General features: G+C 37.0%; 1 protein-coding gene across 3 annotated transcripts; it reads left to right on the top strand.

Moving 5' to 3' along the window:
* The first annotated feature begins 14,826 nt into the window (after nucleotides 1-14,826).
* Nucleotides 14,827-23,665, top strand: LOC132303176 (uncharacterized). Of its 3 annotated transcripts, none has more exons than XM_059800328.1 (12): nucleotides 14,827-14,988; nucleotides 15,610-15,735; nucleotides 15,829-16,064; nucleotides 16,167-16,454; nucleotides 16,589-16,935; nucleotides 17,066-17,414; nucleotides 17,579-17,779; nucleotides 21,252-21,653; nucleotides 21,778-22,139; nucleotides 22,249-22,531; nucleotides 22,826-23,011; nucleotides 23,100-23,665. In XM_059800328.1, exons 2-12 carry the CDS (start codon nucleotides 15,618-15,620, stop codon nucleotides 23,400-23,402), a joined length of 3,075 nt encoding a protein of 1,024 aa, XP_059656311.1. In that variant the 5' UTR covers nucleotides 14,827-14,988; nucleotides 15,610-15,617; the 3' UTR covers nucleotides 23,403-23,665. The 3 variants fall into 3 exon arrangements, with proteins under 3 accessions (XP_059656311.1, XP_059656312.1, XP_059656313.1); XM_059800329.1 differs by having other exon boundaries at nucleotides 14,827-14,939; XM_059800330.1 differs by lacking the exon at nucleotides 14,827-14,988 and having other exon boundaries at nucleotides 15,596-15,735.
* The last annotated feature ends 2,001 nt before the right edge of the window (nucleotides 23,666-25,666 follow it).

Below are 25,666 nucleotides of genomic sequence, written 5' to 3' on the forward strand. Positions count from 1 at the left end.
ACATCCCATTTACAAAATTTGACATGTCAAACCTCAAAAGTTGACAAAATAAATTTTAATGGCAAAACTTGAAGTTTAAATTACATACATATGAACTTAAAGGTTTGCAGCCCTTGGCCTCATGTCATACATATCAAATACATTAAAAAGAGTGTACTTATGTACACTTTACATACATAGAATCAAGAATACAAGTTTTGTCATGTGAAGCCACAAAATACCCAAGCAAGAAATCTTCAAGTCTTGAGTCATATACCTGAAATATGCCCCAGTAACGTAGGGGTGAGCAACATAAAGCTACTCGTAGGAGATAAGCATGCATCGACCTAGCATTTTACAATTTATATCACCTTAAGGTGAAACATGTTAAAGTGGTGAGCAACATAAAGCTACTCGTAGGAGATAAGCATGCATCGACCTAGCATTTTACAATTTATATCACCTTAAGGTGAAACATGTTAAAGTGCTCATGCCACCTAGCGTTTATATCAAGATGTGACTCAGGGAGTATCCTAAACTACCTTAGAGTATAAACAACAAGAATCGTGATATATACTCATATGAAACAAGTCAAGATTTGGGACAATCCAAGAACACGACAAGAAGCATACTCGAAATCAAGAACTAGGCATAATATGTATGCAAGTAAACAAGGATAGAATACACGACATGAAGTATACTTGAATTACGAATAAGGCATAATATCTACACTAATGACAAGATTAGAACATTCTCATTTGCACGATAGGAGTTATACAAGGAATCAAGAACAAGGCATAATATCTATGCAAATAACAAGATTGGGATAATCCAATTAGCAAAACAAGAGTTATACACGAAATCAGGAACAAGGCATGATATCTATGCAAATAACAAGATTAGAACATTCCATGAAACACGAAAAGAGTTATACATGAATCAAGAACAGGGCATAATATCTATGCAAGTAAACAGGATTGGAGCATTTCACATACACGACAAGTATAAATCTTCAAGGAATAGCAACTTGAAATTTAAAGAGAGTGAAATCAACCAATATCGAAACTCGGATATCGCCCGGATTAAAACCGTACTCTTGAGATCACTTTAGGGCTACTAACCCATGGGTACCTTTCCCCTAGTGCGCACTACATTGTATGAGGACATTCCCCCGTACTAGAACCGAGTCCTAGCCATGTCAATTCTTGATTGATATCTCCAAGTCCCAAAATCAACAAGTTGTGCAAACTAAGATAGTATCAAAATACAAAAAATATATTAACCACGTTTCATGCACAACCAAGATTTTGGAACACACAAGTCTTGCCTTAAGTTCATCAACTATAATGGCATGTGAAGTATCAAGAAATCATAGTATGCATCTATATAGAATATAACCAAGATATATAGCACATGGAGTTCATTGAAGTAAATATACCACAAGTATAAGATATATAATTCAAGTAATTACTAAGCAACACATGAGTAATTAAATCATTCCAAGACAAAGGTGCATGTTCATTAAATACATTAATGAAACCTAGATACAAGAGGTCACGATGCTTGATAAAAGATAACAGTTTATGAAATTCAAGTCAAGTTCACTAGTTTAACAAGAATTCATATCAAGACATGATTAACTCGATGGAAGCATATAAAGGAAATTTAATCTACTTAGGAGATTAAATTTTCAAGATTACAAGGTAAGTTCAAGTGTTCTACAAACAAGACATGTCAAGGATCATGTGAAGAACAAGTCTAATATCGAGTTACAAGTTCATTTCATTCAAAACACAACCATTTGAATTTAGTTCCATTCAAATGAATTGATTTGATATAAGTTTCAAAACTTATCCGTTTATTCTCGAATTGATACACGTGAAGGAACTTGTTAAGAAATCATGAAGACAATGTTAGAAACTTAATCTAGCTCATGGAACCATTGATTGGATTTTAATTAATTCATTTAATTAAAATCTCTTGATTTTAAAAGTCATCCAAGTGACCTCAATTAAATGTAAGTTATACAACACGTCAAGACTTGTTTTAATAACACTATACAAGTGAATTACATGTAAGATACGACCATGAGTATTAAACTTTAATACTAGAAAATAAATAAATGAAAGGTTTTAAAACCTAATCAAATATTCTAGATTTAATATATGTGAAACCATATAGCATGCATATCAAGAATGTCAAGTCGGAATTCCAATGGGGTGAATAGTACACCCGGAGCAAATTAATTAATCAATTTAATTAAAAATTACTAGATTTCAAAATATCTCCGATTAAGCTCAAATTAATCTATGTTGAAGAGCATGTTAGGGCCTAATTTAATATGCTAACACACATTGATTTCAAGCTAATTAAGGCCACGTGAATTAATCTTTCACTTAGGATAAATATTAAATAAAAGCTTTAATACTTATTCAAATGTTCCAATTTTAATACACGACAATGAGCATATCAAGGGGCAATAAAATATCATGCTACATGTTTAAACCAAGTCATGAGCAACCGGAAAAATCAGATCCCGTACAAGAAAAATAAATAATAAAATCTCTAGATTTCATATTTAAGCATATAATCAAGTTGTATAAGGATCAATATCATGCTATATAACAAGAATTAAACCTATAACACCCCCTACCTCAATTTGAGATGAAAATCTCAAAGGCCCACCAAAATAAAAGTGCTCCGAATTCGACGATACCGAGAGGTTTTGTCGGGGACAATACCGGGAACAAGAATCCGCAAGAAGCCCCATGAAAATCTCAACTTGACTCCAAACCCGAACTCGAAAAATCATCAGAAATGGATTCTAATAAGGGCATAAGGTTGAACACGTCGAGGGGAACAATAAACGTTAAGGCCGAAGATTTTTAGCCAAGAAAAAGTGGACCAAAAGAGGAGAGAGAAGATGGCAGACATGGCTGCCAAGGAATTCGGCCAGGAGAGGGGAGGAAGATGATCAAGTCTGACTTTTTGACTTAAGATCCCCTTATTTATAGAAAATCACAAAAACTGCCCCGAAAGGGTCCCGTCGGGTCTGGAAAAGTGGATTTTGAGCAGACACGCTCAAATGGCAAAACTCCATGAACGAAAAAGATTCCAAATGAGCAAATATGAACAACAAAAGAAACAGCGTCAAAAACTAAGTCTCGAGCAGAGAGATATGCCCCGAACAAGTTCGGCGCAAACCGGGGTCAAAAGCTCTGAAACTGGAGAAAAATGACCAGAACGGAATTCTATGAATAAATAACTCGACAGAATGTGAAAATGAATCCCGTACGAGGAACCAAGCCCCAGATGAGGTATTTAGCAATAACTTTCATTAATTGCACAATGACCCCTACAAAAAGGGTTAACTGCAAAACTGCCCCTGAATGGAAATATCTTCCAAAAGATATTTTCTTAGATACACCTGAAATAAAATATCTCCAAAAGATATTTATAAAAAACACCCCTAGAAAAGAAAAGAATTCCAAAAAATTGTACATCCATGCCCCTACGGACACCGAGAGCAACCAAAGTACTTTCTTGAAAAAGTGAAGATACGTGTTTCGTGGAAACCACGCAAGATCAAGATATGTGAAGTCAAAAACTAACTCCGAGCATGAAAAGTGAGGTTGTGCCAAAAACTGACAAATGGGGAAAAGACATAATAGGAAAAAAGACGAAATAGTGCATATTGTCGAAAAACGAAAAAATGTGGAAATGACTCGGTCCTCAAAGGAAGTTGTCAATCCATGAAAAAGAGTCTCAGAACCCATTCATGAGCACTTGAGATGACACTAAGCAATGAGAAACTGAACTCAGCGAAGGAAATTAAACGAAAAAAAAATCATTCTTAAAATTTCAAGAAAAAGAAAAGGAAGGGAATTTTCCGGGTCGTTACATTACCCGGGTGATACTGTAATTCAAAGTCATAATCCTCCATGAACTCAACCCATCTGCGCTATCTCAAGTTCAAATCCTTCTGAGAGAAGAGATACTTGAGACTCTTGTGGTCGGAGAAAACTTCAAACTTCTTCCTGTACAAATAGTGTCTCCACCCCTTCAGGGCAAAGATAACTGCTGCTAACTCCAAATCATGTGTCGGATAGTTCAACTCGTGAGTCTTCAACTGTCGAGACCCATAAGCAACCACCCGCTCTGTCTGCATCAAGACACAACCCAAACCTTCTCGTGAAGCATCACAAAAGATCACATAACCTAAACCACGTTCAGGAATGATCAAAACTGGAGCTGATGTCAACCTGACCTTCAACTCCTGAAAGGCAAACTCACATGCCTCGTTCCATACGAACTTGACCCCCTTACGGGTAAGTCGAGTCATAGGTGCCGCTAAACGAGAGAAATCCAGAACAAATCTCCGGTAATAGCCGGCTAGGCCAAGAAAACTCCGAATCTCAAACACTGTCTTCGGACGCTCCCAATCCATTACTGACTCAATCTTTGTTAGATCCACTACAACACCGCCCCTTGACACAACATGTCCAAGAAACTTCACTTTTGGTAGCCAAAATTCGCATTTCTCGAACTTGGCATACAACCGATTATCCCTAAGGATCTGCAACACTGTCCTCAAATGATACTCATGCTCCTCCACCGAAATTGACTATACAAGAATGTCATCAACAAAGACTACAATGAAATGATCAAGATGGTCACTAAATACACGGTTCATCAAGTCCATAAAAGCTGCTGGAGCATTGGTCAAACCAAATGGCATCACTAGAAACTCATAATGGCCATACCGTGTACGAAAAGCGGTCTTGGATACATCTTCATCCTTAACCCTCAACTAATAGTAACCCGATCTCAGATCAATCTTCGAAAAGCATGTCGCCCCCTTCAACTGATCAAACAAGTCATCAATCCTAGGCAAAGGATACCTATTCTTGATCGTGACATGGTTCAGCTTGCGATAATCGATGCAAAGTCTCAAAGACCTATCATTCTTCTTCGCAAAAAGAACCGGTGCTCCCCAGGGTGAAGCACTAGGACGTATAAAGCCCTTTGCTTTCAAATCATCCAATTGAGCTTTCAGCTCATCAAGCTTTCCCGGTGCCATGCGGTACGGTGCCATAGAGATTGGTGCAGTACCAGGAATGACATCAATGGCAAAGACAACTTCCCGAAGAAGAGGAAGCTCTGTCAACTCTTCCGGAAAGACATCCAGAAACTCATCTACAACTATTGAAAAAATGCGGCCCAAACTGCTACCCTCATCAGCTAATAAGCTAACCAAGTAGGACCTGTGGCGACTCCAATCACGGATACTGAAAATCATCGTCAAGTGGGAATCGCTCCGATCTCCCATGAAGTGAAAACAATCTCCCATGGGAGTGCAAACAAATACCCGCCCGCGGAAGCAATCGATCGTGGCATGAAAGAATGACAACCAATCTATCTCGAGAATGACGTCAAAGTCTGTCATGTCGAGAACAACGAAATCGAACTCTAAGGTCCGTCCAGCTATCTCGATAGCACAACCCCGACAAACACAGTCCAAAGACACTGGACCACCAACTGGTGTGTCAACACAAAGGAAACCATCCCGCTGCGTGACCTCCAGACCCAAGGAATGTGCAAATGATGTAGATATAAATGAGTGTGATGCACCCGTGTCAACAAGAACTCTAGCCCAAGAACTGAAAACTGGAAAGATACCTCGAACTGTAGAAGTCCTAGCGGAGGTATTGGCCTGTGGCAGTGCGTAAGCTCGTCCCTGAGCCCCCGACTGCTGTGAACTGCCCTGCTGAGCTGACTGATGTCCGGAAGTAGTAGGTGTAGGATTTCTACCCGAATACGAACTGACTGGTGCAACTGGCTGTGGTACTTGAGGCACTCTGAAACCTGACTGTGCAACTGTCTACTGTGCCGGTGTAGCCTATGGGCCTGCACCACTCTGTGCCCTGCTCCGTGGATGAGGGCAATCCTTCCTCATGTGACTGGGCTGCTTGCAATAGTTGTAAGTCCCCTGAAACCCCTTCGTCGAACCTATAGGCTTACTAGCCTGTGACTGACTGGTCTGTGGCTGAAGTTATGGGCAGCGAGGCTTGATGTGCCCCAGCTGCTGACAATGGTGACAAATCACTCCCCGGGCAGACCCCGAAGATACTGGAACTGCAGATGCAGATCAAGCCTGCTGTGACTATCCCTGAGTGCGTGAACTGTCCCCAGCCTTAGCCTTCTTCCACTGACCCCCAACGGATACTGATGAAGCCTCTCCACGTGGCTACTTGTATGAACCCTTGATCCTAAGCTGAACTCGGTCCTCTGCCTTAACCAGCATAGCCTTCTGCACTACCTCCCTATAAGCCCTCAAATCCAACACTGAAATCCGTGGCCTAATGTCAAGATGTAACCCATCTTGAAACTTTTTTGCCCTAAGCTCATCGGTGGCTACCATCTCCGGTGCATAGCGGGAAAGAGAAGTGAAGCATGTCTCATACTCAATGACACTCATCCTGCCCTGATAGAGACCTGTAAACTGCACTCTCATGTTATGCCTCATAGCCCTTGGAAAGAAGCGGTCAAAGAATAATGTCTTGAACTCCTCCCAAGTCATCACCTCCACATCGTGGATATTGGTCATAAACCTCCACCAGATATCGGCATCTCCTATGAACATAGAGGCTGTCAAGGAGATCCTCAATCGGTCTGTAGGTACTGCTATGCTATTAAGCTTGCATACCATGAGATCAAACCATGCCTCTGAAGCAAGAGGATCTATACTCCCTGCAAACTGGTCGATTTTAACCCTCTGTAACTTCATGAAGTAGTCCAATGCCTCATTAGCAACTGGTGCCGGTACCGAAATTTGCATCCCTACAATATGCTAATGAAACATCTGCTGGATAGACTCTGACATCCCTAGACCCACTCCCTGTGTAATTTGCTCCTCATAAGTCGAAGCTCGTGGTGGATTAGGACCCATGCCACGAACTGGAATCCTAGGCCTCCCCGGACCCCTCGTAAACTCAGTGTCGTCAACCTGTTCCTCAACACCTTGACGTGAAGACTCTCCACGCGTGACAACCATGATGCTAAACGCACGAAAAGGAAGAGGTCAACAATAACACAAGTTATTATGACCAAAAGCGACTCACACTATAAATGCATGAAATAAGAAGCATGTCAAAGTATGCAACATACAGTCATGCTAAAGAAATCAAAGAAAGATGTGTAAACAGTTAAGCATTTAAGCAAATAAGCATACATGTCAAACAAAATGCTCTTAACCACATAGGCATATAAGCATAAAAGCATGCCATACTACCAAACGTGCAATCAAGAAACACTTAAACATGTTATAAAGACAAAACATGTTATCAAAAGCATGTGAATATGTCAAAGTAGATCAACAAAAGCATGATATGCACCCAAAACCCGTCGTCCTAAGGTTTTCGAACCTAGGCGCTCTGATACCACCTGTGACGGCCCAAGTTTTTCAACCCAGTGCGTCAGTGATAAACCGAAAGTTAATCAGATAACGGATTCGAAATGCGAAAGCAAAAGATAAAACAATAGTCCCTAGAGGTACGACACATCTCTAAAACACTAATATGATCCTCAATGAGGTTACGAAACCAAAAGAAAACAAGTGCGGAAGTGACGCTTCAAAAATGGACAAAAAGGGACTTAGGGGTAAAATGGTCATTTTCAACATAAAAGTGAGTGTTACCGAGCACACCAATAGAAAGAAGATGAAAAATCAATGAACTTAGACTCAAGAATCACTTGATTCGGAGTCCGAATGAAGAAGTTATGGCTAACGGAAGAAGAAGGGGCAAAAAGGTCAAAAGTAGCTAACCCTAGGTCATCTAACCGGCTACAAGGCCTATCTAGCAGGTTAGAAGGCTAAAAATCACGTCCAACCCACTGCCCACACACATCTAACCGTTTAGATAGCCCTATCTAACCGGTTAGATGCAAAAAAACAGAATGGTCGACAAAAGAAACTGGCAGCAGGGGTTTTTTGGCAAAAAAATGAGATTTTGAGGGCCAAGATGACATTTTCTGGAAAAATACAAAAAAGAAACCCCCCTCAAAATTGAGTTTTATACGTGAATCTTGAAAAAAAAAAATGAAAAAACACATTGTGAAATACCCAAAATGCCCCTGGAACAGAATAGGGTAAAACTCCCTAAAAATGCTACTTAGAGTTTTTGTTTCCTCAAGGATGGTGTTGTTTGCCAAAGTGAGCATGCAAGCATATGTAATGTGATAAAATAGATGTGTTGCAATGGCCGATGGCCTCATGGTATGTCATATGCAAAATAGAACCCTTCAATGCATTAATCCTATAATTTCCGTAGACAAACAATGAAGTTAGGCTAGCATACTTGTCATATAATTGTTCTTGGCCCTTGGCCTCATTACAAACACATCCATAGAGTATCAAAAGGTGCACTTAAGTACACATTACATGACTTGAACAATAAATACAAGTTTTTGACATAGTAAGCAAAATGGAACAAGATATGCTAACATGTACATATTCTAACATAGCAAAAAAAATACTCCAAGTAGTCTAGCAAGCCTAAGATTGTTGTGCATCCCACATTATGGCTTCTTTACCTGAAAAACACCCAGTAACTTAGGGGTGAGTAAACAAGTTTACTCGTAGGGAATGCATGGGTTTATTTGTGTACCAAGTTTGCAATTCAATACAATTTAATTCATGCTATCAAAGTAACATTAGAACTTTCAACATAGCACAATGAGATGTAAATTCACAAAGTTAACAACTTAGAATTTAAATGCGAAATCAAGCCAAAGTGGATACTTGGATATTGCCCGGATTAAAACCGTACTCTTGAGATCACTTTAGGGCTATTAACCCATGGGTACCTTCCCCTAGTGCGCACTATAGTTGTAGAGGGACAATCCCCCGTACTAGAACCAAGTCCTAGCCTAGTCATGTTCTTGATAATATCCCAAGTTTCCAAAATCAACAAGTAGAGCAACAAGTCATGATATGTGATAAACATAATGAGTTCCATGGATTACATGACTAAATCATTAGTTTAACATGGTAGAAATTAAGTAGACCAACTAGGTAATTTCTCTAGATTTCAAGAATTGTCCAAATGATTCCAATTTAATATATGACATGGAGTAATTCATGGACATGCTTTATATCAAGTCACAAATGAATTACAAGCATGGTATAATTAATTTGAATTTAAATCAACATAAATCAATTAATCCTCTAGATTTAAAAGCTCATTTAAATCATGCCAAATTAATACACAACAAAGATCAAGTCATGGTCATGCCATTTATCAAGTCTAAAGTGAATTTCATACAAGTTACAATTAGTCAATTATTTCTTATTTCAATACAAGACATGCATATAACTTGGATATAACTATAAGAACAATTAAATTACTTGGAAGATAAATGATAACACCCCCTACCTCACAAGAGGATTGTTCCTCTTGAATCCAAGGTAACCGAGCTTAAAAATAAAAAACCAAACAAGGGTTTTGTAGAGGAGAGTGAGAAGAATCTAAAGTGTTCCAAACTTAAAGGTCTAAGGTGAGTGGAAGGTAGCCAAAAATGAAGGTCAAAGCTTAAGGCTTCAAGCTTCTTCCATGGAGGCTAGGGTTTTCTTTACATGAGAGGGAGATGATGAAGCCAAGTGTGAGAGAATGTGAGTGAAGGAAATAGAAATCCTCCACTCACTATGTGGTCTTACACCATGGTCAACACACACTAGTTTGGTCAATTGCACAAAAACCCTTCTTTAAAACTATAATCCCAAAGTGGCCCAAAAGCAATTTGCAAGACTAAATGTGAGACCTACAATTGTCATTATCCGAAGGTTCCCTTCTAGGTTTAATTCTAGGCCTACACTTGTCAACCATCCAAGCCAACAAGTGATCCAATCCTAGGCCAATAAGTGGATGAATCTCCACCCTCCATGTGTCAATAGACTATGGTTCCAAGTCTCTCCACCCAAATGCCTACAAGTGGCATCATAGGAAAGTGACACTTGTTACATTTTTGGAAAATTGCAAAAAGGTCTTTTTTGAAAATATCTTCCAAATTAAATTGCGAAATGGTCCCTAAGACGAAAAATATTTACTTTATTTAATTACACAAAAACCCCTCAAGTTTAAAGTAATTACCAAAAGTAATGCATTTTTGCCCTTTACAAGAAAAGTAAACATTTTACATGTTTTTTTGCAAAAGTAAAAATGTAGATACTTTGAAAATTAAATATCATGGATGTGTGCAACGCAGGAATCAAATCCGAGCACCAAAAATGACGTTATGCAAGTAAAAGTGAAAAACGAGAAAAGAACGAAATAAGGAAAAGATAAAAAAAGAAAATTTTCGAAAAAATGAAAGGAAGTAAAATGACCGGGTTGTTACAACGGGGACCAACCTGCTGGTAATACCACCCCTAGTGCGCACTATCTTGACGGGAAGAACTCATACCTCCCGTACTAGAGTCAAACTCTAACCATGTTATAGTAACCATGTCCCAAGTGACTCCAAAATAAATAAGTTAACAACTTAGATACAAAATATATATATATAGCACGAAACTACATTCTATGCACAAGTAGGTTGAAACCACACAATACATGCTCTAAATCCACAATTACTATAGGATGACAATTTCGAATCTTCAGAGCGCGATTCGTTACGCGCTATAATAACATCATATGTCGAATCTTCAGTGTGCGATTCGTTACCCACTATAACAATATAATTCAATATTGAAACATAATCGCATAAATCCATTACAAGTCTAAAATCATGCTTCAAACATAATATCAATGTTAAACACATGATTTAATCGATAATGCAATAGAAACGGAAATTAATTATATAACCTAATTAATTTATCTAAATTTCATATCTCAATTAAATAAACCTTAATTAACACATGTTAAACAACATAACTTATTCATTACATGAATCAAATTAAAAGATTACTTAGGTCATTGGATCAATATGATAGAATTTAATTAAAACATGATAATTAAATCCCTAAATTCTAAAACAACATCAAATGGTCCCAAATTAACATATGCTAGTGAATAAGCCCTAGTCATCACAAATATCAAGTTAAAAACTTAATTAGGCCAATGGAACCATTAAATGAATTTTAATTAATCATTTTAATTAAAATCTCTAAATTTTTATACTTATCCAAATGCTCTCAAATTAGAATATGTTAAGGAACATGCTAAGACTTAATTTAAAAGCAAATTACAAGTTCATTTCATATAAGGTATGACCATGGGAATTAATCATTCACAAAAGAAAAATATTAAATAAAAAGTGCATTTTTTATTCAATTAATTTCAATTTAATATATGTTAACAAATATATTAAATCCAAACTTTCTAGCATTCCACAATTTAATTCTAAGTTATAAATCATCATGAGAATTAAATTCTAACCATAGAAATTAATTAAATTAAATTGTAGGACTTAAACAAAAGCATGCATACAAGTTGTATAATCATGGAAAACACTCTATACAACACATATAAAATCTTAAAATATCCATTACCTCAATTTGAGATGAAAATCTCAAAAGTTCATCGAAAAAAAAGTGCTCCGGTACCGAAGGGTTTTGTCGGGGACAACACGATCTACATGAACTCCCAAGAAGCCCCATCAAAATCACAACTTGACTTTAAACCCAAACTCGAAATTTAGTCAGAAATGGGTTCTAATAAGGGTGAAAGATGCGTATTGCCAAGACGAGCAATAAACACAAAGGCCTTACTGTGTTTTGACAAATGAATGAAGTTCAAAAGATGAAAGAAAAGGTGGCAGCCTCCCTTGGGCTGCCATGGGAGCTACTGGTCGTGCAAGGAGAGTGGGGAAGATGAAAAATGAAATATTTCATCCCCCTTTTATAGAAATCTCAAAAACTGCCCCAAACGGGCCCCGCCGAGTCCGAAAAAGTGAAATTTAAGTAGACGCGCTCAAATGGCAAAACTCTGTGAACTAAAAAGATTCAAAATGAGAAAAGATTAATAGAAGAAACGGCGTCAAAAACCGAGTCCCGAGCAGAAAGTTATGCCCCAAACAAGTTCGGCGGCAACTAGGACCAGAAACCTTGAAACTGGAAAACAACGATCAGGAGGAAATTCTATGAGTACACGACTCGACAAAAAGTGAAAATGAATCCCGTACGAGGACCCAGGCTCAAAACAAGGCATTTAGTAATAACTTTCATTAATTGCACAATGTCCCTCCAAAAAGTGAAAACTGCACTAATGGCTCAGAATGAAAATATCTTTCAAAAATATTTTCTTAAAAACCCCTGAAATAAAATATCTTCAAAAGATATTTACGAAAAACACCCCAAGAAAAGAAAAAGATTCTGAAAAACTATGCATCCATGCTCCTATGGACACCGGGAGCAACCAAAGTACTTTCTTACAAAAGTAAAGATACGTATTTCGTGGAAACCACTTAGAATGAAGATACATGAAGTCAAAAATCAACTCCGAACGCAAGAAGTGTGGTTTTGTAAATAAAGTGGCAAACGGGGAAAAGACAAAATAGGGAAAATGACGAAATAGGGAAAAGGACGAAAAGTGAATAGTGTCGAAAAACGAAAAATGTGGAAATAACTCGGTCCTCAAAGGAAGTTGTCAATTCAAAGAAAAGAGTCTCGGAAATCACTCTAGAGCACTCGAGACGACTCTAAGCAACGAGGAACTAAACTCAGAAAGGAAAAGATCAACGGAAAAAAAATATCCGTGAAAATCTGAGAAAAGGGAAAGGAATGAAAATGACCGGGTCATTACAATGTGATTAGTCTTGGTGGCTTCCTCCATCAAGACATGGGGGGTGCTGACTTCCTTCTCTAAGATGGACTCAGGATCGCAACATCATTGTTATTCTAGGAAACTAGTATCGTTTCCTACAGATGGCACCAACTGATGATGTAGGATTCCGCGACGAGCCAAAGCGACGTCATACCTGAAAAAGGAAGGAAAAGATGATTGAGTACCGGAGTGGTATCGGCCTAAGAGCCTCCGACGATCAAGTTAGTGCTAGATCAGGAGGGTGGAAAGAAAGTTAAAAAGCTCTCTTAGGGATTTGTGTCGTACCTTTTATGCTAACCCGAAAGCCCTCTTTATAGGGGTGACAAGTTATATAGAAAGAGGAGTATTATTTCTCATACTTTTCCAACACGGAAGAGAGAACGTATTCTTATCCTTATCAAAGATAGTGGAGTTTATCTTGATTTACAGTCTTGTGTGAAGGTCAAACTTCCTGGGTGAAGACTCCTCATCAATTAGTATCTCTAGTTAGACAAGGAAATATATACGTCTTATTATAGATAATATAAGGTGTTTAGAAGATTTTCTATAAAACTCAAATTACCTATTTTTATGAGTTTAATTAGATAAGAAAATATATAAAGAAAATAAATAATTTAGTATTTCTAATTAGACAAGTAAATGTATAAAAGGAAATATATACTTCCTAGTATAGATAAATAAATTGTTCAATAATCATATTCATTGACTTGTTGAATTTCATTACTAAAATAAGTATTAGTGAATTGTAATAAAAAAAATATAGTTTTGATTTTGATATTGTTTTAGGAGTTTGAAAATACACCTATCAATAATTAAATTCTTATTGAAAAGTTTAATTAGTAATTATTATTTTTTTATCCCTTTTACCTTGTGTCATTTTTATTTTCATTGATTATTTTAGAATTTTTGTTAAGTATGTTTTATAGAATAATTTTTTAATTTATTATTGTAAAGATTTTGTATATTGTCATCATTACGGATTAGTTTTACCTATTTATTATGAGTTTTTTTAATTAAAGGAATCTATTTAGACAAGAAAATATATAAAGAACATAAATAATTTAGTCTCTTTAATTAGACAAGAAAATATATAAAAAGAAAAATATACTTCTTAGTATAAAAAATAAAAAAATAAAAAAATTCAAATGACTATATTTAGTGACTTGTAAATATTATTCATTACTAAATTAAGTATTAGTGAATTGTAATAATAAAAAAATAGTCTTGATTTTAATATTGTTGTAAAAATTTGAAAATACACCTATCAATTATTAGATTCTTATTAAAAAGTTTAATTAATAATAATTATTTTTATCTCTTTTACCATGTGTCAATTTTATGTTAATTGATTATTTCAGAGTTTTGTTAATTATATTTTATAATTTTTTTAATTTATTATTGTCAAGATTGTGTAAATTGTCATCAATATTTAATTTTGAAATTTGTTTATCTTAATTAATATATTAGTGTGATTATTTTAATTACTATTTGGAAAAATAGATATTTAATAATTTTATTAAATAATAATTTTAAATTAGATTTTACTTACGTGCAAAACACGTACACTAATATATATACAGAGATAGAGAGAGTACTAATACGTTTTAACTAAATTTACAAAATAATAAACACTTCTATTATTAAGTTTGAATTTTTAAAGGTAAGATCAAAAAGTTCAAAAGAGTCATAAATAATTTATTTTACAAATTATCTTTAATTATCACAAATAACTAAATAAGCAATAATAAATAAAAATTTTGGAAGGGTCAACTTTAATTTTTTTATAAAAAATTACCATTAATAATTACTGTTAATAGAATTCTGAAAAATAAAAAATTACCATTAATAATTACTGTTAATAGAATTCTGAAAAACATATTTGTAATATTCTATACAAAATTACCATTAATAACTATACATTATTATTTCTAGTAATAATTTTTTTTTTTTTAAAGTAGGCCCCCCTAGCCCCTGGTCCGCCCGTCGGCGCGTCCCTGGCACTGATGTATTAGGGTTTATTTGTAAGCCCTTGTGATATTCGTCCTGGCACTTCCATGATTATTCTTTGCTAATAAGTATCCGGATGTTTGTTGTGGCCTTCCTTTCGAATTCTCCTATACGATCGAGAAAATTCGTAAGGTAGATAAGTTTAGGGTTTTCATTCTGTTCCTCTCTCTCCTTATAGACGGTACGTCTGTATTCTCACCCTCAATTATTGTCTAATTGTTCTATTTATGAATATGAGCAGAAGTTTCATATTTAGGTCAACATGCGCGCACTCAAACTGTTTTGTATTTGTTCTTTCATTTTAGATTATAATATGATACAAATTGTCTTACAGTTGCAAAATAAATTACTGATAAAATGATATTTACATATATGCGATTCTTCACTAACTTAGAAATAATGATTAGTATCTCAATGAGTTGTAGTGTGAAATTGACGTGTCTTTGTTTTCCTTAGCGAGGTTATCAATCGAGATTCCAGAAGTTTGTATTTGCCCTCTTAATTAGAGGATTCGATGTGTATTGCATGTGTTATGTGTGTGCATTTGTATATAGGCATGTATCATATTGGAATTGGATTGATTCCTTCATTTAGTAGATTAGGATTTTGATGCAAATTGTCTTTTAAAAGCAGTAGAACTATTTGACATTGATATTGATATGTGGAGGCTTCTTCAGCTACCCAAATAGGATCATTGAATGTTACTCTTTGCTGATAAAATCAGACTTATGTATTGTCTTTTGAGCTTTTAATATCTGATCGTAATTATCTGTTCGTGACATAACAAGTGTTTGAGATACAGAAACAGTGATGTTAGAAGCTGTAATCCCACTCAAGGAGAAGCAGGAGTTAGAGATGAAATATGGTCTTCACATTCACATGGATTCTCTTAAGCTTGCTTGTGATATCGTTGTGAGATATTCTGACGGTTAGTTGGTTCCCATTTATGACTTCTTCTTATTTTGTTGTTGTTGGTAACATTTTCCCCCCTTTTTCCCCTTATAAAACGTTTCGTGTTTAGCTTTCTTGTCCAACGAAGGAGAAGCAGATGGCTGCAGCCCAAAGATGATGGTGCTTTTGCAAAAGAAGGCAGTTGAGCTGCTGCATGGAGCCTGTGCTAGAATGAGACATGATCTTGATGTAAATGTGGAAGAGAATAGCCTGGATGAAGCTGAATACTTGCTTTATCGCACTCTTCTTGAGTTAAATGAAACCAAAAGAGAGAAGGATTTGGGCAGTCAAAGTTGGATTCCTCGTGTAAGTGCTTGATCCTTTTTCTTTTGAGTTTTTCTCCTATTCTTTACAACTTGTGCTGCTTATAGGTGAATCATTAATTTATGTGGTTTGGGTGTTCTCCAGGTAGAAGAAGAATATGTTGGTTTAAGGGATTTCTGGGATGGATTTGCGGAAAAGTGGAAGCCACTACTGATGCAGCAGGGATCAGCAGAAAGAGCTCGAGAAATTTTCATCATGGAACAGTTGCGCTCAGGGCTAGTCTCATATTTGCAGGAGGTGGAACCTGCTAAGAAGAGCTTTCAATTTTCTTCGGTGGTTCTAGACCTAAGTGACGATTTATCTTCCCTTTTTAATTCAACTTGCAAATGCTTCAAGGAAAATGCAACTGTTAAACCATTTACTGTTGCAGAGGTGACTATATTTATCTATCATTTTCTTATTATTAGGCCATCACAGGCTATCGAAGGCTTTGTTTTCCCTGGCTTCTACATTTTCTGACATATTTTAGCAGTGAAACTGATGATTTTTCTGAGGTTTGTGTGTAGGTGGCGAGCCACATGATCAGCGCCCCTGCTTCATGGCTCCTTAATTCTTCAAAGCCGCCACTGCAGGGTATTGGACAGAGATTGCGGAAGAGGTTTGGTGGACAAGATCATGTTATTGATGCAGTCACCAATGCCTTGTTGAGGTGTCAGCCTCATGAAAGCGGGCATCGCCCTATTGGATCATTTCTCTTCTTCGGTGGTGCTCCTTATGGCAGGCCAGAGTTTATTGAAGCTCTCACCGAAGAGCTGTTTGACAGCAAGGACCTGCTGGTAAGGTTTGAGATGTCAGATTACAGCGATTCACACTGTTCTCAGTGTGATTCATTCTTCCTCGATGTTCGCACCAGGTAACTAAAATTTAAGTCTGTTATATATATATATATATATATATATATTTATATATACATATATATATTATCGTGCTTACTTTCTTTTTCCTTGCTAAGTATATTACTCTAATTCTGAATATTTTCTCAGAGACTACAACCATGGAGAACATGGTATCAGGGGAGAACTTATAAAGGTTGTTAAGAGCAGGCCTTTTGGTGTTCTTTTATTTGAAAATGTTGAGAAGGCCAATAATAATGCTATTGAAATTCTGCTTGACATATTGAGGCATGGTAGACTGACAGACAGTCAGGGTGGCAAAGTTGACTTCACCAATATGTTGATTATCATGACTTCAGATGTTGTAATGAATAATGTCCCCTTATGGTGTTGCGATTGTTTAGAGAAGGATCAATATCGCCCCATGAAGAGCAGGTTGAAACATTATTTTGACTCTTCAAGCGACCATATGTGTGGGTTCCTCCTTGCCTATATAGAGGTAAGGCATTGTTGGAAGAAAGGGATTTATTAGTTCTGTTTCTGTGGCATATCTAGCAGTCTGGATCACCTCTCTCTCGCTGTCTCTCTTCTCCCTCTCTTTATGTATTGTGTTTTATTTTTGATTTTTATGTTCTGATTGTCTTTGCACTGCATGTTTCCCAGGCAGATAAGTGGTTTAAAAGTGAGTTGCTTGAAGAATTAGATGATGTTGTTGTTTTTAATGGACTTTCTGAGCTACAGTGTCATGTTATTGCTAGGCTGCAGTTGAGGGAATTAACCGAGGCGATGAGACCAAGAAGGCTCATTGTGTACCCATCTGAAGCTGCATTGCGAAGTATTACCGGGAAGTCCTTTTGCCGTACAGTGAGTGGTTTTATTTTTATGCTTCTTATGAATGATGATCTTAACGATTAATGGTAAGATATAGTGTGCATGTTATTGAGCCACGACATGCTCTGTCTAGCTAGTGAATCTTGCCAGGTAGCCTGCATTGGCTCTTTAAATTAGTGGGCTTCGGCTAGCTAATCGTGAGAGTTCGGGCTTATCTTGGATCCATTGTGTGACTGGCTCTAAAGTCATTGCTACATTGGATAAATGTACTTGGCATATGGTTTTAAATTTACCTTATTATTTTTGGGTTCTTCCCCGAGGTAGGATGACCTTTTGGCAATGTGTAGCAAAAATGTTCTAGGTGCACAATTGAAAACCATACACTATGATGTGAATGGCAGATAACTGAATACACACCTTGTTGTATGATGGTGTACTTGTAAGCCTTTTATTGCATAAGTTCCAACTCTGCCCCGGTATTCATTGCGTTCAATTTGTTACAGGGTGCTCTTCCACGTCATAGTAATATAATAGATTTTTTTGCCATTGTCATTGCTTGCATTCTTGAAATTGTAATCACCTCCATCATCACAAAAGAAAGTCTGGATATAATCATTCTAAACCATATTTAGAAAATTTATAGCTGTATAAGTGAATCCATGTTTTTTTTTTTTTTTTTCCTTTCTATTCAATTTTCTATCTAGAAGTTTAGAGGGTGCACTATCATTATGGGCATTCCAATAAGGTGATGAATATTTATCTGTTTATATACTGCTGAACTACTAGCAAGATGACAAACTAGGAAAGTGACCACTAGGACTGGGAAGCAAGAATAAGTAGATAAACTTAGATCTTCTAGCTACTAAGTGTTCTAATGGCTGTGGTTTTGCTTTGTAATTATCTTTCTGTTTACAAATGTCCACCTCTATTTTGCCACTTTCATCTCCCCTTTATCCTTTCTCTCTCTTTTATAAATTATTATTCTTATAGGAGAATCGGCTAACTTGTTGCAGTTAAGGGTATGGTCCCTTTTTTTTTTTACTAAGTTGAACCTCACACACCCACTTTGTGCCTAAGGGTATAGTCAACTATTTCATTGTAAATAAACTTTGCCATGGTGAAACATTACCCAAATTTTTATCAGTTGTAATTTTGTTCAGTCTATCATGATTTATGAATAATTCTAATGCTGGCCCTTGGTTGAGTCTGAGGGCAACCACTTTCTGCGTATACGGTAAAAGGTTAGGCTTATACCTAGTTCATTTTTCCTAGCAGAGGCAACAAATAAGTTATGACCAAATGATCTTCTATGCATTGTTCTTGTACTTTCTAAATATTTCTGTATTTTATCAGGTTTGTTGAAAAAGCAATTAGTTGTAAGAAATCTAATTTGCTTCACCTTATCTTTTCAATTAATCTATGGGTTGACTGTAAAAAACACCCTTGAATTTTCACTTCTTTATATATTAGCCCTGTGCTAATGATTTTGCACGAAACCCTCTTGAACTTTACAAAAACCTCCAGGGGGCACCTGTTGAAAGTTTGGGGGGTTCTTTATTCTAAAATATCACTTACCTCCCTCGAGGTTAGACCTAATTACACATAATACCCTTAACGTTTCAAATATTACAGTAACCTTCCTTCAATGTGATCTCCAGCAGGTTGTCTTAGAAATCTATGTGAATGTACTAATATACCCTCCATTATATATTAATAATGATGACAAGTTATCAAATGACACTTATACCCTAATAGCTCTCTTTCCTGGAGCCCTAAATTTGCACGCGTTAATGGAGTTCTCTAACATTTTCATTGTTGCTTGGGGCTTGCTGGTTAAAACTGGGATTCGCCGACATCGTAAATCATTTCTTTCTCTCTCTCCACCGCGGCAACTGATTTTTGGTTTTCTAAAGCAAACGCAAATATGAATGTCTGTGTGTGTGTATATATATTTATATATATGTACGATTCAATCCCAAGCACCCAAATAGACCTAGTTCCTGTTGTTCCGGTGACAACCCAAGCTTACCCTCTCAAACGGCTCCTTTGCTTCTCTTCATCACCAGTGTACACCACCTTGAGAATCACCTTCCTCTTGGTACTTGGAGATTGCGGCAATTCCGGTGGATGTCATCTGAGACCTTGCTCAACAGAACAGTTCCAACCAGAAAGAAGCTTTGAGCCCCAAGCACCTAAAAGGAGAGAGCACTTAGAAGAAGACCATTACTATGCTCCAATATGAAGACCCAACCGGTGAGAGCGCAAACGGTTCTGTGAACTGACCACCATTGCCAGCGAGCTCTGATCCGAAGCTGCAGAGCAAGCATATCATCGACCTAGAAACCAAGATCTTCGGTGACTAAACCCAGAGGAACAAAGAAGAAAACCGGCAAGTTCCAGTTCAGTCTGGCGTAGCTCAACGCTACGGAGAGCTTTAGAGACAACCAGGTACAACGAGCTTCAAGATTCTGGTGGACGTCATCTGAGACAGTGGACGTCTGTCCAAGCTCACTTAAACTTCATGAACATGGCTTGCCGTCGGGTCTATCGAACTGGATCGAAACTCACCAGAGTTGGGTCTGTTGGAAGTACCATCAAGAAGTTTGTCTGACTGTACTGCTTGCCGGAGTTAGGTCTGTTGGATTCGATGGAACCTGCTGCAACTCAGCCACCATCTTCACCATTGCTGCCACAACACAGCTACCATCATCACCACCACCGCGACGACCATAGCCACCATCACCACTGCCATCGCGACACAGACGCCGATCATACGCCCACATCGGTGGTAACACTCCCAAAACCAAATGCGTTGTTTCTAAGAAATTGATGTATTATAAGTTCATAAAGATTTCCAGAATCGAGGGTGTAGATGATGATGATGACGACAACTACGACAATGTGGACAACAAATTGGGTTTCAGGGTTTTGAAGGTGGGTTCCAAGATTCGAGCTAGGGTTTCGGTATGAGAGGACTTAGACGGTGGTGACAACACGCCGAGTAGATTTAGTAAAGGGTGTAATTTTTTTCCATTTTCAATTAAAAAATAAAGGGTGTAAATGTATTTGTAATCTTTTAATGGGCAAAAGTGGTATTTCATCCTTAAAAAGGATGACATCAGAAAAAAGGGTTAGTTGACCAACGTTAACTACAAGGAGGAGCAAAGTGTCATACCTGAGCTAACCTTGAGGGAGGTTACTCTAATATTTGAAACATTAGGGATATTATGTGTAATTAGGCCTAACCTTAAGGGAGGTAAATGATATCACCCCTATTCTACAGGGGGCAATTTGTAACAGTGTGAAAGTTCAGCAATCTTTTTGCAGTTTACCCTTATTATTATTCCCAATTTTCTTGGCCTGCACAATTTTGACTACTAAAAATTGCCCTACCCTGTAATGCAATGCAAAGTCAATCCTATAACCATTATGACTCTTTAGGTTGTCTTTTATAAAAAATATCATTCAACATTTTTAATTGCATTTGTATCATTTGTATGCACAGGCACGCATAGAGGGTATGAAGATATGGCTAAAGGAGAATGTGGTCCCAGTGGTGTTTAATATGCTTTCAGAGAACAAGACAAGTGATGGTATTACCACCATTTACATTGATACCCTAGTGGGAACAGATGAACTATCTTACAGAATGGAGAAAAGTCCAGTGAATTTTTTAGTTTTCACGCACTTCAAAGAATCTTTGAATGAGTTGAGAATGATGTACAAGAAAGAGAAAGAACACGCCTGCAAGATATACACCTTAAAAAGAAAGTATTTTGAATTGATAACTATGGATTCTGATGAAGATTTGGTTCATTTCATGGAGGTGGTTCAAGATTTAGTTGATACAGTGGATGATATTGTAGCAAATACAGATGTGAACTTTATGTGCAAAAACTATAGACTGGTATTTCAATTTCTACTCTTCATTCATCCCTCTTGTTCTATTATAGTTTTGTCAAGTAAAAGATCTATAATTATGGATTTAATTGATTTTTAATATCATTTATCTTTCTCATTTCCTTCTATAGACATCAGTGAGCTTCTTAAATCAGGAGGCAGAGGTTAGGCAGCGGGAGTTGGCGTCTGAGAGGGCTAGGAATGAGGTGGATGGTCTTCAAAAAGTACTGGACATTAATCTTGATAGGATCTATCAAGCAGTTGATGTTGTGGCAGAGGCTTTATTGAGGACCATTCATGGACCTCATGATACGCTCCATTATCCTGCCAAGTCATTTCTAATATTAGGTCTTACAAGTGCTGGTAAGGCAGATCTTCTAAAAGGTCTTGTGGAGCTTTGTGCAGCCGATGGGGGGACATCTGTGATTCTAATCAATGCAGAAGAACACCAAGAATGTGACTCATTTTTGCAGCTTATGGATGGAGCACTCTGGTATTTGTGATGCATGATGCTAATATGTGTTTCTCAATAAGTTTTTAACCATGTATTTGTTGGTGTTGTCATCTTTGATGTATGATACCCATTGCTTTGTGACATTCAGGCATGATAGACATGAGCAACATGGTTTGGGGCTTCAAGAAGCTGTTAGGGTGAAACAAGGATGCATTATCCTTATTGATCAGATTGAAAAGGCTCACATGTCTGTATTCAGCACTATACTTTCAATGCTCGACCACAGTACTGTGGAAGACAGTCGAGGAAGAAAGATTGATTTCAGGGACACTGTTGTAGCCATTATTTCAGATTTGGGAAACAGACCAATTTTATCACGCCTTGCAGGACATGCTTATGGTGGTAGTGTTCCGAGAGGCCGCATGAAACAGGTGACTAATTGGAAATTGCAATTTAAATCGTTTCTGCTATTTTGTCTTTGCATTTCTTTAATGATCTGATGCGTAAGTTGGTTAAACTCCTTTAGGTTCTATTAGTGCCTTTAATTATTTTGTTTCTCTATTTGAGAGCTTCTGTAGAGTTCCCTTTCTGTTTATAATACTTACCCTTGCACTGAAAAGAAGGAAGATATTATCTTTTCTCCTTTTTAATTTTATTTTATTTGATCATGGTTTATTTTAAGTTACTCTTCGGTCAGTAGTGGATTGGTTGTGGTTATTTTACAGGATGGAAGGCCTTTCAGAACTGAGTTGCTGAATCGGGTAGATGAGACTCTCATATTTAATCCCTTTGCTGAGAAGCAACTTAAAGAATTTTCGAGGTTATCAATGAGGGTTGGGCGTCATCTGGAAGGAGAACACTACGCATTTTTCGAAGCATTTTTTTGTCTGTTTAACTACACTAGTCGTTCAGTAAGTATTCGTGTGAATAACCATTTTCTGGGTTGGACATCTTATATTATTTCATGGATTCTGAAATTTTCTACTCTTGCCATTATAGTTTTCTAAGAAGTGGCCATGGACCGCACGGTTTGCAGTGTCCCATCTCTCAAAGGAGCTCATTGGTAAACGCAGCAATATTGTTTTGGTTAACAGAGGCAGGCTTTTATCCTCTTTCAGTTATGATCAAGTCTGCGTGCAACCATCCACAAATTCAAAGGAGCTTATTGGTAATTGCAGCAGTTTTGTTTTCGTTAGCAGATGTGGGCTTTTATCCTCTTTCGGCGATGATCAAGTCTGCATGGAACCATCTACAAATTCAAAGGAGCTCATGGGTAAATGCAGCAGTGTTGTTTTGGTTTAACAGAAGCCATCTTTCATCCTCTTTTGTTGATGGTCAAATCTGCACGCTACATGTTACAAATTTGCGTTGTCAAGTCATATAAAACTGATACCCACGTAGAAGGTGGTCTGTATATAATATTAGTTCTACTATCTGCAGTGAATGTTTGAAATATACCTCTGTCAATGTTCTCAACAGTAAGAGGGAAGAGAGAAAATCATTATGATGCAATGCTTTATTGTCATGTCTCTAATGAATGAGTTTAATATTCAATAATTTTACCACAGGTTGGATGTCAGCGATGTCTATACTATGTACCACATAAACTTAGAAGTATGTGGTACTGAGAAAAAGCTACTCTTTGGTGGTTTTATTTAGTTCGAAGTGTTAGTTTAGTGGATTTCTTTTCAAGCAATTCGTGTCACTAAAGTTTGATAAACCGCCATCATGATCTTATAAAACCCAACTAACCATTGTCAGTATAACAATCTTTTTCTCTGTACCATATGTGATTGAAGAAAATCCACGGTGGTTGGATAGTTTGTGCGACTTGTGATATATATAGAGAAAGAAATAGAGAGTGAGATGTTGATGGGTTATATGTGGCTAGGTTATGAAAATATCATGTCATCTTTTTGTTTAGATTTCCATTGTGTTTGGATTTAGTTGTAGCGACGAGACATGTTTATGACTATCTTGGAAATGTTATTTGCAACATTTTTGTGTATCATATGGAGGTTATTTTTAAATGTCAAGTACTTAAGAGAACCATTTGCATAAAAAACCACGAGAAAAACCCAATGGGATATCACAAATCCCTCCGGTTACCTAAAAAAAAAAAAAATTATATCACAACAAAGTTTTTTACTCCTTATAAAATAAATAATCAAATAATGACAAAATTAGAAACAAGCTTGGATTGTTTGATATACCATGCCCAACCGAAACCCCAATAGAATCAAGATCTAGTTTATTTATTTTTCCCGTTTCCCGTAATTCAAGTCTAACCTAAAGGCAAATAATTTCAGAAGAATTGGATCTTGCACCCCTCATTTGTGTTCCTCTTTTTCTCTCCTCTCACTCTCTATACACATATAGAGAGAGAAGATTAAAGATTAGATTTTTAAATTGGGTTGTTAGTGGCACACGGGGTTCAATAAGAATAATGATTAGATGATCCAAGGCAACTTGTGAAAAATAATTTATAAAAATTTTTTTGGTAAATTATTTTTAGTCATTTGGGATAAAATAATTTCCTAACTCTGGGGTTTCCCAAACACAAAAAAATAAAAAAATGACTCAAAAAATATTTTACGGTGAGATTTAAGTTGGTCATACATAATTGCACCCCTAAGTGGAATTTAATTGTATATGAATCTTGTTCATTGTGATACCATGTCTTATTTTGTCTTTTAAAAAAATATATAGATATTTTATTGTTTAGATTTTTTTTTTTTCAAAGATACTTATTGAAGATACAAGATTTCGTTTCTTCTCTCTCTCTCCCTCTCTCTCTCTCTCTCTAGCATTCTGCCCTCACTTTCCACCTGTCATGGTCTATTTATAGGCCATCACCTTTATTGCTGTTAATCAATTACATTGAGCCTATATTCGAAAGCTCTCTTCCTTCTGGGCTTGGTCTTCCAATGGGCTTGACCTTCCTCGGTGGATCCCCCAGGTTCGGCCCATTCCAGGGCGCTTTGGCATTGATCCTACTTCAATCATTCGACCCGATCTCGTTCCTGCGAACCATATCCGGCCCATGCCACTTGCCGCATCCTCAACTGCCCCCATATACCCCTTATTGATTAGGGGGTAATTATTAGAGGCTGCTAATGATGACCTGACGGCTCGAGGAGATCGTGTGGGAGAATGGACGGTTAGATCTAGGGGTCGGCGCTTCGAGATTCAAAAAGACAACCCATCGCTTTCCTGACTCCTCGGCCCTTGGGCTCATCTCGTCTTTATAAGCTCCATTGATTCTCCATCGATCCTCTTTACCGTCTCCATCTCACCTTTTGCTGTTTGAATCCTCTTCGGCGATCTCTTGTGAAAGATCTTCCGTCCAGTGGCTTTGCAATACTTTCTGCCGTTTGCACTCTTTAAGGTTAGTTTCATTTGCATTTTTCTTTTGGAAGACTTCTTTCTCCTCCTCGGAATCCTCATCCACTCTCACCATGACAGTAGATCTAGACGTTCTTCGCATGAAACTTCACCTTCCTGACGATGTAGAAATTAGAAACTGCCCCCGAGAAGTGAATATTAGAACCGGTGCTGGCCTTCTT

This window comes from Cornus florida, unplaced genomic scaffold, assembly GCF_030987335.1.
Source record: "Cornus florida cultivar Cherokee Brave unplaced genomic scaffold, ASM3098733v1 CherokeeBrave_3.0.0_Hap2_Chr04, whole genome shotgun sequence".
NCBI lineage: Eukaryota > Viridiplantae > Streptophyta > Magnoliopsida > Cornales > Cornaceae > Cornus > Cornus florida.

What these genes read in the sequence shown, in the direction of transcription:
- LOC132303176 (XM_059800328.1), top strand. Translation starts at nt 15,618, where the DNA reads ATGTTAGAAGCTGTAATCCCACTCAAGGAGAAGCAGGAGTTAGAGATG. An exon ending in AACCATTTACTGTTGCAGAG is followed by an intron (nt 16,455 to 16,588) that starts GTGACTATATTT and finishes GTTTGTGTGTAG; the next exon opens with GTGGCGAGCCACATGATCAG. An exon ending in TGTGCAAAAACTATAGACTG is followed by an intron (nt 21,654 to 21,777) that starts GTATTTCAATTT and finishes TTCCTTCTATAG; the next exon opens with ACATCAGTGAGCTTCTTAAA.